Here is a 12,261-nt window from a genome sequence, read left to right on the forward strand (position 1 = left end):
ATTGTGAGAATAAATTTAGTAACTCAACTTAAAGTAACATTTTATAATTTCTCATTGCTGGAACAATTCTGAAACTGCCTATGATTTAAAGGACCTAAAAAACCTAAACAATAACAGAACAAAACATGCTTGAAGGGGACACTATCTCAAAGATGGTCTAGCACCTCAACCTTCTATAGAATTTCTCTGTTGCTTTGGGATGACACAGATGCCGTGGCTCCTTTTCTTACTTCCTTGAGGTCTTTGTTCACCTGTCACCTTATCTGTGAGGCCTTCCCTGACCAGCCTTCATATATAGCAACTCCAACTCCCATCACACTTAATCTGATTTAGTTTCTTCTATAGCTCTTATAAGCATCTGACACATTATGAATTTATTGTTTCCTCCTCCAACCAGAATGTAATAACCTCCATAAGGGCAATTCTTTATACTTGGCACCTATGACAGTGCCTGGCACATAGCAGGTACTCGATAAGTATCTGCTAAATAAATTACTAAATTAAAAAGATAAATGAATGAATTTACTCAGTGCATGGTAAAAATTAATCTTATCTGGCATTAGGTAACATGAGATTAAAGGTATAAAATAATTGAGAAACTATATTTGCTTCTAGTGCTTTTATTTATTTTTTTAAATATATATTTTTATTGATTTCAGAGAGGAAAGGAGAGGGAGAGAAAGAAATTTCAATGATGAGAGAGAATCACTGATCAGCTGCCTCCTGCAAAACCCCTATTGGGGATTGAGCCCAAAACCCAGGCATGTGCCCTGACCAGAAATCGAACCGTGACCTCCTGGTTCATAGGTTGATGTTCAACCACTGAGCCCCATGCATACATTTTGTACTTTTAAAAAAGGGGGCCTTCTCTTTCAATGGCAAGAAAATCCATATTTATGAAATAGAGAAAGTAGAAGATTTTTGTCAATATAAAAAAAGTGTTTTCCTTTAAAAATGGTTTTATTTTAGGAATTCTTTAGAGAGCAAGTGTCCCTATATATAGCAAGTATGATTTACAGAAAAAAAAAAAATAAATTACACAGAAAAATTTAGGCTCATATCTGCTAATAGAGGTAGTACTATTTTTGTGAACTCAAACTTCAGGTACATTGTCCAATGCATCTTTCCGATTTCCACCCCATCAAGGGTGCTACTTCCCCTACTCGCTATTTGAACTGGCATGTAAATTGGTTTCTTATCAAAGGATTCAGCTATGATGGAAGTTGAATTTTATTTGAAGGGCTATGTATCAATATCATTGTGAAAAAATTATATCACTGCATACTTTTGGCACATATACAAATACCAAATCAACCTATATAATAATCCATACAAGGCAGATTATCTTACTCTAATAAGTGATATGTATCCTTCCATAAATTAGAATGTCTCAGAGACCACAACTTCCAAAAATATATACTATACCTGTGTGAATCCATCACAGTCAACAATGTGGAAAGTTTTGCCATAAATTGTAATGTTTATTCCTCGGTTTAGGTCTTTCCAATGGTAATGGTCTCCCTGGTCATTCTTGGGTAAGCGCTGACGTTTGATTAGCTTGCCTTGAGGAATTCCAGAGTTTTCCACCAGGGGCTCTATGACTGACATGCTGTCATCTTCCAGGTAGTAGTAAATGTGCACCTGACGGATCCGATAGTGTTCCTCAGTGGACATAGAAACATCTTCTTGAAAATAGGCATCAAACTTCAGTACCTATAACACATAAGGAAGAAAAAATGGTGTTATATTAGTTTCTCATCCAAAAAATGTCAAGTACCCTCCTGTAAAGAGAAATCACTCAGAGAGATTTCAATATTCACAACTCCTATCTACTAAATCAAAGATTGCCAAATTATGGTCCATGAGTTAAATATACCGCTGTCACCTGCTCTTGTATACAAACTAAGAATTTTTTTTTACATATTTAGGTGATTAAAAATCAATAGAATAAAATTTCACAACACATAGAAATTATATGAAATTCAAATGTCAATATTTATAAATAAAGTAATTACACAAATAATTAACACTTATTTGCTAATGGCTGGTTTCCCATTACAAGGGCAGAGTTGTGAGTAGTTGTGATCGAGAGACCATTTGGGCTGCTACTATGGTCTGAATTGTGTGTCTCCCCTCCCAAATTCATATTGAAGCCCTAACCCTTGATGTGACTATATTGGGAGATAGAGTCTTTACAATTTAATTAAGCTTAAATGAGGTCCTAAGGGTGGGGGCACTAATCCAATGGAAATAACAGCATTCTCCCCTGCACCCCATTCTCAGCACATACCGAGTAAAGGCCATGTGAGGACAAAGCAAGAAGGCAGCTGTCTGCAAGTCAGGAAGAGAGCCCCCATCAGAAAGCAAATCAGCAGGAAGCTTGAACTTGGTCTGCTAGTCCCCAGAACAGTGAGAAAATAAAGTTCTATTGTGTAAGCCACCTGTTATTTTATTATAGCAGTTCAAACAAACCAAGATACAGCAAAACCCAAAATATTTTCTATGGGCCCATAAAGAGTTTGCTAACTTCTGCTCTAAGTGCTCAAACTATGTGTAGACTATTTACTAAAGTGTTCCTTGATAAGATGGCTTAAAGACCTTAACTGTACTAGCAGCACGTCCATGCCAAAAACCTCTCTAAAAATTTTTGGAAAGAGTAAAAAATTTGGACAAGATTATGACTTTTTATTTCAAAATGAAAATAAAGGCACAAGTCCGTTTCTTTAGAAGTGGAACCCCTTAAATATGCACACTAAAAACATATTTAGTATTAGAAAGTTTATATGTATAACTCTCAAATCATCAATCCACCACAAAATCCCCCATGGTTGGCATGTAAATTGTACTCAGAAATATATAGGATAGAGCAAACCCTACATCCTCTGGAGAACACCAGTGTTGGTGTGAAGTCAAAATAGCATGTCTACTGTACATTTAAAAATATGTAAAAACATTATTAAAAGTCTGTGTTGACAGGCTTTGGGATGAATTTTATAAATATGTTATTCTGTTTCTTTTCTTTTTTTTTCAATATATTTTTATTAATTTCAGAGAGGAAGGCAGAGTGAGAGAGATAGAAACATCAATGAGAGAATCATTGATAGGCTGCTTCCTGCACACCCGACACTGGGGTTCAAGCCTGCATGTGCCCTGACCTGGAATCAAACCATGACCTCCTGGTTTATAAGCTGACACTCAATCACTGAGCCACGCTGGCTAGGCTATTCTGTTTCTATTTTTAATATTCTTTTCAGGGAGACAAAGTATTAGAATGATGTTTTAGGGAGAAACCAAGATGGCAGCATAGGTAAACACCTAAACTGCTGCCTCACACAACAATTTCAAAACTACAAATAAAAGACAAAACGGACATCGTCCAGAACCACAGGAAGGCTGGCTGAGTGGAAATTCTACAACTAGAAGGAAAGAGAAAAGCACACTGAGACTCAGAGAAGCTGCAGAAGGCAGAGGTACCGAGGTGAGCGCGTGGAGAGGGCTGGCAACTGAGTACGTGGCTGGCTTTCTAAACTGGTAGGGAGACAAAAGCTCCCGACTGTGCTGAACTCCAGTTCCGGGCAAGACTCTGGGGACCCGGACTCATACGGGGAGAAACTGGACTGTGAGGAAAGAGAAAAGCACACTGAGACTCAGAGGAACTGCGGAAGGCAGAGGTACCAAGGCGCGCGCGCGTGGAGGGCTGGCAACTGTGTACATGGCAGGCTTTCTCAATCGGGAGGGAGACAAAAGCTCCCGACGGCTCTGAACTCCAGTTCCAGGCAAGGCTCTGGGGACCCAGACTCATTTGGGGAGAAAATGGACTGTCTGGCATCAGACAGAACTCGAGGGAGGCTTTCTCTCAGAGGTGCTTGCAGCGATTACTGCTGGACATTCAGACCCAGGGGCCTCTTAGGGCAGGGCTGATGAGAAGCCATTTCTGTCTGCTCTGTCCTGAGACTCCACCCCATCCAAGCTGAGCACAGAGGCTTTTGCAAGTCTTGTCTCATAAGGGTGTCTCCGGCACAGAAGTTCTCCCAGCATAGACACAGCTGATCCTCACAGCCAATTGGCCTGGAGGTCAATTCCTCCCAGTGATACCAACAACAATCCAGGCTTAACTACAAGACTGTGCACACAGCCCACAAAGGGGTGCACCAAGAGTGTCCACCTCAGATAACTGGGGAGGCTGAGCCACTGGGCCATATAGGACACCTAGCACACAAAGCCACTCTATCAACTCAGGGAAGCAGCCAAAATGCAGAGACAAAAAAACAGGTCACACACGAAAGAAATGGAGGAAAGCAAATGACTTGACACAGAGTTCAAAACCATGGTTATAAGGTTTTTCAATAATTTTCTAGAAAAGGCCGATAAATTTAGTGAGACCCTCGAGGATATGAAAAAGGACCAACTAGAAATTAAGCATACAGTGACTGAAATAAAGAAAAATAACATACAGAGATCCAATAGCAGACTAGAGGATCGCAAGAATCAAGTCAAAGATTTGAAATACAATGAAGTACCGTATTTTCCGGCATATAAGACGAATTTTTAACCCAGGAAAATCTTCTATACACCCAGTCGTCTTATACGCCGGAAAATATGGTAAAAAAAACACCCAACTGGAAAAGCAAAAAGAAAAAAGAATCCAAAAATATGAAGATAGTGTAAGCAGCCTCTGGGACAACTTCAAACGTACCAACATCTGAATTATGGGGGTGCCAGAAGAAGAGAGAGAGCAAGATACTGAAAACCTATTTGAAGAAATAATGACTGAAAACTTCCCCCACCTGGTGAAAGAAATAGACTTAAAGTCCAGGAAGCACACAGAACCCCAAACAAAAAGAATCCAAAGAAAACCACACCAAGACACATCATAATTAAAATGCCAAGAGCAAAAGACAAAGAGAGAATCTTAAAAGCAGCAAGAGAAAAACAGTTAGTTACCTACAAGGGAGCACCCATACGACTGTCAGCTGATTTCTCAACAGAAACTATGCAGGCCAGAAGGGAGTGGCAAGAAATATTCAAAGTGATGAATAGCAAGAACCTACAACCAAGATTACCCAGCAAAGCTATCATTCAGAATTAAAGGTCAGATAAAGAGCTTCACAGATAAGAAAAAGCTAAAGGAGTTCATCACTGCCAAAACAGTATTATATGAAATGCTGAAAGGTATTCTTTAAGAAGAGGAAGAAGAAGAAAAAGGTAAAGATAAAAATTATGAACAAATACATATCTATCAACAAGTGAATCTAAAAATCAAGTGAATAAAAAATCTGATGAATATAATAAAATCAGGGGCATAGAAAGGGAGTGGACTGACAATTCTCGGGGGGAAAGGGGTGTGGGGAGTGCGGGAAGAGACTAGACAAAAATCATACACCTATGGGTGAGGATAGTGGGGGCGGTAAGGGCAGAGGGTGGGGTGGGAACCAGGTGGAGGGGAGCTATGGGGGGAAAAAAGAGGAACAATTGTAATAATCTGAACGATAAAGATTTATTAAATAAAAAAAAGAATGATGCTTTAGGTAGAAAAGTGTTAACCCAAACCTCTACTAGAATAAGAGCAACACAACAAGGAGACCTCTAGTAAAGACTCAAATATGGCTCAATGAAGAGAAAACACAAAGTAATTTTATACAATGAGTGCTGTAGCAAAAATGGTATAGAGTCTATTGTGGAAGAACAAGATAAAAACCAAAAGAGAGCAGGCAACTTCACAGGAGAAACATGAATATAATGGAATGAAGGCCTTAAAATCCTATATAATAAAAGAGCAATATGCAAATTAACCACCACCCCACTACACCCACAAGCCACGCCCACCAGCCAATCAGGAGCAAGTATGCAAATTAACCCCAACCAAGATGGCTGTGGCCACGGAGCGAGCAGGAGGCAGGCTTGGGTTTTCCCAGCGATGGAGGAAGCCAAACTTTCCACACACCCTGGTGGGCCCAGGCCTCCACTCAAGGCTACAATGTTTCAATTATAGAAGATAAATAAATCCCAACAGAAATGGCTGCCATCATGGAGCAAGCAAGAGGCTTGGCTCCACTCCAGGCTACAAAATTTCAATTGTAGAAGATAAATAAATCCCAGATACCAGGGACTCTGCTTGGGTCGCCGGCCCTCACCCAGGCCGCCCCACACCCCAAGGGAACCCCCACCCTGATCCGGGACACCCTTCAGGGAAAACCAGCTGGCCCCCACCCATGCACCAGGCCTCTATCCTATCTAATAAAGGAGTAATATGCAGATTGACCATCACTCCCACACACTACATGGCTGTGGTCAAAGATCCTGCCCCCATATGGACACAAGATGGCCACCACAAGATGGCCAGCAGGGGAGGGCAGTTGGGAGGTACTAGGCCTGCAAGGGAGGGCAGTTGGGGGTGACCAGGCCGGCAGAGGAGGGAAGTTGGGGGTGGCCAGGCCTGCAGGGAAGGGCAGTTGGGGGGAGACCCAGGCCTGTAGGGAAGAGCAGTTGGGGGGGGGGGGGGGGACCAGGCCTGCAGGGGAGGGCAGTTAGGGGCAAACAGGCTGGCAGGGGAGCAGTTAGGCATAAATCAGGCTGGCAGGGGAGTGGTTAGGGGGTGATCAGGCTGGCAGGCAGAAGCCGTTAGGGGCAATCAGTAAGGCAGGCAGGCGAGCAGTTGGGAGCCAGCAGTCCTGGATTGTGAGATTGGTCCCAGATTGGAGAGGGTGCAGGCTGGGCTGAGGGACACGCCCCCCCCCATGCACGAATTTCATGCACCGGGCCTCTAGTTCATAATAAAAAGATGAAATAGGTTAATGTTAATAGAATGTTAAAAGGGAAAAATAATATGCTAAAAGCAAAATATAAGTCATTTTAAAGTAACATTTTAGATAACTGCAAAGAACTGAAATGGGGACATGATCACTGAGCAGGGATAGGATCAGTAATTCATATATGAAATGGTCTTTATTTGAGCTGCAGATTTATAAATACACAAATGTTAGAGCCAGACAAAGCTATTCAAACTTCCCTCATGTTACAAGTAAGGAAGCTGAGACTCAGGGTGGTACCGTGGCTTGTCTGAGGCCACAGAAGGGGTTAGGGGCATAGCTGGAACTTGAAGCTCAGTCTGTAAACTCACAGCCCAAAGTTCTTTCCATATACCTCACTACTTCTTAGATAACAGTGCCAAAGTGGTTCAGAAAAGGAACTGTGTAGCTAACATGGTCAGAAAAAGTGTAAGAGGAGGGGACAAGGGTGTATGCTGGCAACAGCAGCAGAGGAAGGAAACCCAGAAGCAGTATGCAGACGGTGATGGAGGAGGAAGGTGCTAGGCCTGGTGATCAGACTGAAAGCCCCTCCAATAGTCCAGGTCTATAGCAATAAATGACCAGGGATGAAAAAACAAAGAGTTGATTGGGGTGATAATGAGGAAGCAGGAGGATGGAAGCCAGATGAGGTATTGAGAAAACACAGAGCTAGGAATATAGTGATGATTCTCACAGAAATGGAGATATTAAGAAGATAATTTTGGTAGGATAGATGATGAGCTCAATTTCAGACTTGCTGAGTTTAAGTTGATATTGCAAGGGGCAATTTGGGATGCGGGACTGGGTCTGGAAAATAAGTCAATATTAGAGAAAAATCAGGATGATTCAAACATTTTGACTCAAGCAAATGAAAGGACGGAATTGCTGTCATACTGATATTGGTAAGACTGCAGTGGAGCAGATTTGAGGAGACAAATCGGGAGTTAAGTTCTGGACATGTTTAGTTTAAGGTGTCTATTAAACATTTAAAAGAGATGTCAAATAGGCAACTACAAATTATAGGCACAGAACATCATCATGTAAAGGACATTTCAAGCTATGCATCTAGACTAAAAGAATGAGCATAGACAGAGAAGTCCAAAGACTAAGCCCTATGGCACACCCATGTTCCGATGCCTTCTGCTTTCTAAGATTGGAAGGGATGAAAATGCCTTTGGCAACAGGAACTTGGCTTCAGAATGGGAGGCAGGGAGGAAATACAAACACACTCTTTAAAGAACAAACTGAATTTCTTCCATTTAAAATAAAAATTTTTAAATGATATGCATTACTTAAAAACAAGTCTAGCACTAGCCGATTTGGCTCAGTGGATAGAGCATTGGCCTGCGGACTGAAGGGTCCCGGGTTTGATTCCGGTCAAGGGCACATACCGGGGTTGTGGCCTCGATCCCCAGTAGGGGGTGTGTAGGAGGCAGCCGATCAGATTCTCTCTCGTTATTGATGTTTATCTCTCTCTCTCCCTCTTCCTCTCTGAAATAAAAATATACTAAAAATAAATAAAAGGATAAAATCTCAATTAAAAAAAAACACAAATCTTCTAGACCAGTGGTTGGCAAACCGCGGCTCACGAGCCACATGCGGCTCTTTGGCCCCTTGAGTGTGGCTCTTCCACAAAATACCATGGCCTGGGCGAGTCTATTTTGAAGAAGTGGCATTAGAAGTTTAAGTTGAAAAAATTTGGCTCTCAAAAGAAATTTCAATCATTGTACTGTTGATATTTGGCTCTGTTGACTAATGAGTTTGCCGACCACTGTTCTAGACTATGTCACATGATCATTACAATTGAATCCTAATTCTATGTGCATCTACAGTAGTGATCTGTGACCACATGATCATTTTGTAAAAACTAAATTCCTTTTGAAACAAAAAGAAAAATTAAGGAACAGCTCAGTTTTTCCTTTATATTCACTTTAGTATATTCGATTGTGTAGAGAAAAGAAATAACTGGTTATGTATATACTGGTGACCTGGTGCATGCATTTGTTCACATTGCAAGGAAATTAATTAGAAGGTGGCCAGTGGGGTGGGGCTGGGCGAGACTGGCCAGATACACCCTGAAGCCAACCTCCCGCAGTCCCTGCCCAGTGTCCACAGAGTGAGCGGGGGTCCCTCCAGCAGGTGGGGTCCCTTGGCTGGCCTGCGGGGACCGGGCCAAAACCAGCTCTCCAACATCCCCCAAGTGGTCCAGGAAAGGAGGGCCCTCTGCAAAGTTGTTATTGTACGAGGGTGTGGAAAGCAAATGCAAGTGTACAGTAAACCAGATTCAGGGCCAACAATGCCCCAGCAACAACATAACCCAGAGTCAAAGGCTGCGTTGAAGGTAGAATCCTGTGGACCTGCAAGGAATCAAGCTCCCTCCTCTCTGGTTTCAGGGTGTGTCACCAGAGAACCGCCGGTGCCAAGTCACTGCAGCTCGGTAGCTCCTGTGTTGAGCATCTGCCCCCTGGTGGTCAGTGTGCATCATAGTGACTGGTCGGATGGTTGGAAACTTAGCATATTAGCCTTTTATAAAAATAGATGGTATATTTGGTACTAACAGAAAAAATTGACTATTCAGTTAGTTAGGGCACAAAATTTTCAAGTTCTCTGGTTATTTGGGAGTTTGTTTTCTGACATAAATGGTAAGTGGTAAAAATTTTACCTATTAAAACATCCCCTAGAAGTGTTTTTCTCTTTACATTCAGCTCTGATCACTTAATATGGATCAGTTTGTGCAATAAACATTTGGATTTTCTCTGGCACATGACTTACACATATAGCTAAAACTACATGTTTTCAATATGTAATTCATGTTACAGAGAGCCAAGTTAATATGTGAGGTCTCTTAAATAATACTCTAACTCCTAAAATACTTATTTATTTGATTGTTAATCAAAAAAGTACTTACTGCCCTAGCTGGTTTGGCTCAGTGGATAGAGTGTCAGCCTGCGGACTGAAGGGTTCCAGGTTTGATTCTGGTCTAGGGCACAGGCCCGGGTGCTCGATCCCTGGTCGGGGGCATGCAGGAGGCAGCCAATCAATGATTCTCTCTTACCATTGATATTTCTATCTCTCTCCCCCCTCTGAAATCAATAAAAATATATTAAAAAATAAAATCAATAAATTTTTTAGATGTGGTACATTTACACCATGGAATACTATTCAATTATAAAACAGAAGGATTTCTTACCCTTTGAGACAGTCTGGAGGGACCTGGACACATTGATGTTTTTCTCTCTCTTCCCCCTTCCCTTTCTTCTTTCCCTCCCTCTCTCCTTCCTTCCACTCTCTAAAAATCAATGAGAAAAATATCCTCAGGTGAGGATTAACAACAACAACAAAATTCATCTCATTTTTAAAACTAATGTTTATTGAGTATCAATCACAGGAAAGCTAGTCCAGAAGGGGGGGAAAAGCATGTGCAAAGGCCCTGTAATGGGGGAGGGGAGTATGCTACACTTTCAACAGGATAAGGAAAACAAATCCATTGTGATTGAAACACAGTGCGTAAGGAAAAGATAGGCCCAAGAGAAGGGTGGAGAAAAAGCAGGGAGGGCCAGACCGAGTAGGACTGTGAGAACCTGTAGAGTTGGATCTTAGCCTATACACTGGGAAAGCCATGAGAATGTTTTAGGTCAGTACGTGATCTGATACCTACTTTTTTTTTTTTTTTTAGACTAAACATCTTTATTACATGAGCTAAGATAGGAGGGCAGATGATTTATTTGCTTTTCCGGGGCTTTGATTTTCCTCAAATAGAACTCCAGCTCCTTGTCCTCGAGCACATAGCCAACTGCTCGGCCACACTGGCCTGGTCTTGAAGCGATGCATGCAAGAAGCTTGCCTGGCTGAAACTGCTTCTCCAGAAGACTGCTGATTCTGGCATTCTTTTTCCTTTCATCATATTTCTTCTGAATTTTCTTTGATCGTTTTTTGTTCAAAATCTCTTCCTCTTCAGGAGTCAGCTTGGCCCCCTTCTTGCGGCACAGGGGCAGTGTGTAGTGGGACATAGTGGGACTCGTACCACGGTCGGTACGTGTGCGCAGTTCTTTACTAGGGTCTTGGTGGGGACCAGTTTGTTGTTGGATGCATTGTAGACATCAATAATCCTTGTTTTGCGCGTACAGCACTCTGAGCCCTGGAGAAGTTGCCCACGTCCAGCCTCGAGGCTATGTACTTCTTGTTGCCTCCGGGCACTCGGACTGTGTGTATGCGGCGGGGTCCAAACTTAGTGTTGTTTCGCTTCTTGTGGTAGGGCTTTCTCTTGCCCCTGGTCTTGCGGCGCTTGTGCCCGTTGTCCCAAGTGACACTCACAGCATGGCGCCGGCTGGAAAGAGAAAACGCAAAACTGATACCTACTTTTAAAAGATAAGCCTGTCTGCTAATTGGAAAATTAATTGTAAGACTAGAGATGAAAATAAATGAGCAAATTAGTTATATATTTTAGAGATAGATATGATAGAGCTTGTGAGGGAAAAGAATTAAGGATGACTTTCAAGTTGGGGGACGAAGGGAGCGAAGTGGATAGCGGTAACATTTATTATACTGGTTAAGAGAGTCTGAAGGCATTTTCACAGAAAAATGACATAATGCACTTTAGGTACTAAACCAAGCACTGGACATGTTACAGGCATAAAAAAAAAACAGGTGTGGGACTACTACAAAGGTTAACAATATGCTAGCAGTTAACATATTGCTTGTTTGAACTATGACAATGTAAAGGAAATGGAAGTGAGATATACTTGAATTGGCAACTCACTGAAGGGGAATAAAACCTGAAATGGCTTGGGTTTCACGCTTTGATTACCTAGTGGAGCCATACAGAAAGAGCACATCAATGTAGGGGTCTGGGTGAAAGATATATAGAATCTGAGGTGCCCACAGGTCATCCAGGTGGAGGTATCTCATGGCATTTTCAAAAAGGTCAGAATTGGAAATATCAATAGTTGTCTACTGGACAGTTGAAACCATAAAAATGGGCGAGATCTCTAAAAGGAATCTTATATATAAAAGGTTAATATGCTAAGTGTCCGTCCGGGTAATGACATCACGTAGCAATGCCCAACTTCCTCTCCCTGGCGACAGCTAGCCTCCTTGCAGTTTCTTCAGCCCAGGAACATGACTTGCTTTATAGCCAGGTGCAAACATTTCACACTTTAACCAAATGTCTGTGAAGCGTTTTCCCGTGCCTCATCTCATTTGATCCTCACAGAAGTCCTGGAGTAGGTAGATAGGAGACTCAGTGGAATCCGATTTTCTTTTCATTAGCCAGAAAATGGTGATTTAGAAAACTTAGAAACTTGACCCGACTGAAAAGAAGTAAGAAATGGTGGACTTTGGAAATGACTTAAGGTTTTCTCACTGTGCAGAATATAGTGAAACACTGCTGCAGTTAAATATTTTACCCTTTGTTCTCTCTGCGTGATCTACAATAATAATCTGCTTCGTGTTGATATTTACTGCTGTATTGCTT

At 41.9% G+C, this 12,261-nt stretch overlaps 1 protein-coding gene across 4 annotated transcripts in view; it reads right to left on the reverse strand.

Annotated features, from left to right (window-relative positions):
- Window positions 1–12,261, reverse strand: part of EFHC1 (EF-hand domain containing 1) — a 68,431-nt gene that overhangs the window by 40,382 nt on the left and 15,788 nt on the right. For 3 of the 4 annotated variants that reach the window (XM_079780975.1, XM_079780974.1, XM_079780973.1), the window contains exon 3: window positions 1,426–1,713. In XM_079780975.1, the coding sequence (XP_079637101.1) occupies window positions 1,426–1,713 (288 nt within the window). Of the gene's footprint in view, window positions 1–1,425; window positions 1,714–9,978; window positions 10,466–12,261 lie in introns of those variants that run through there. The other variant, XM_079780976.1, reaches the window with a different exon arrangement.

The sequence above is a fragment of the Cnephaeus nilssonii genome (genome assembly GCF_951640355.1).
Source record: "Cnephaeus nilssonii genome assembly, chromosome: 9".
Taxonomy (NCBI): domain Eukaryota; kingdom Metazoa; phylum Chordata; class Mammalia; order Chiroptera; family Vespertilionidae; genus Cnephaeus; species Cnephaeus nilssonii.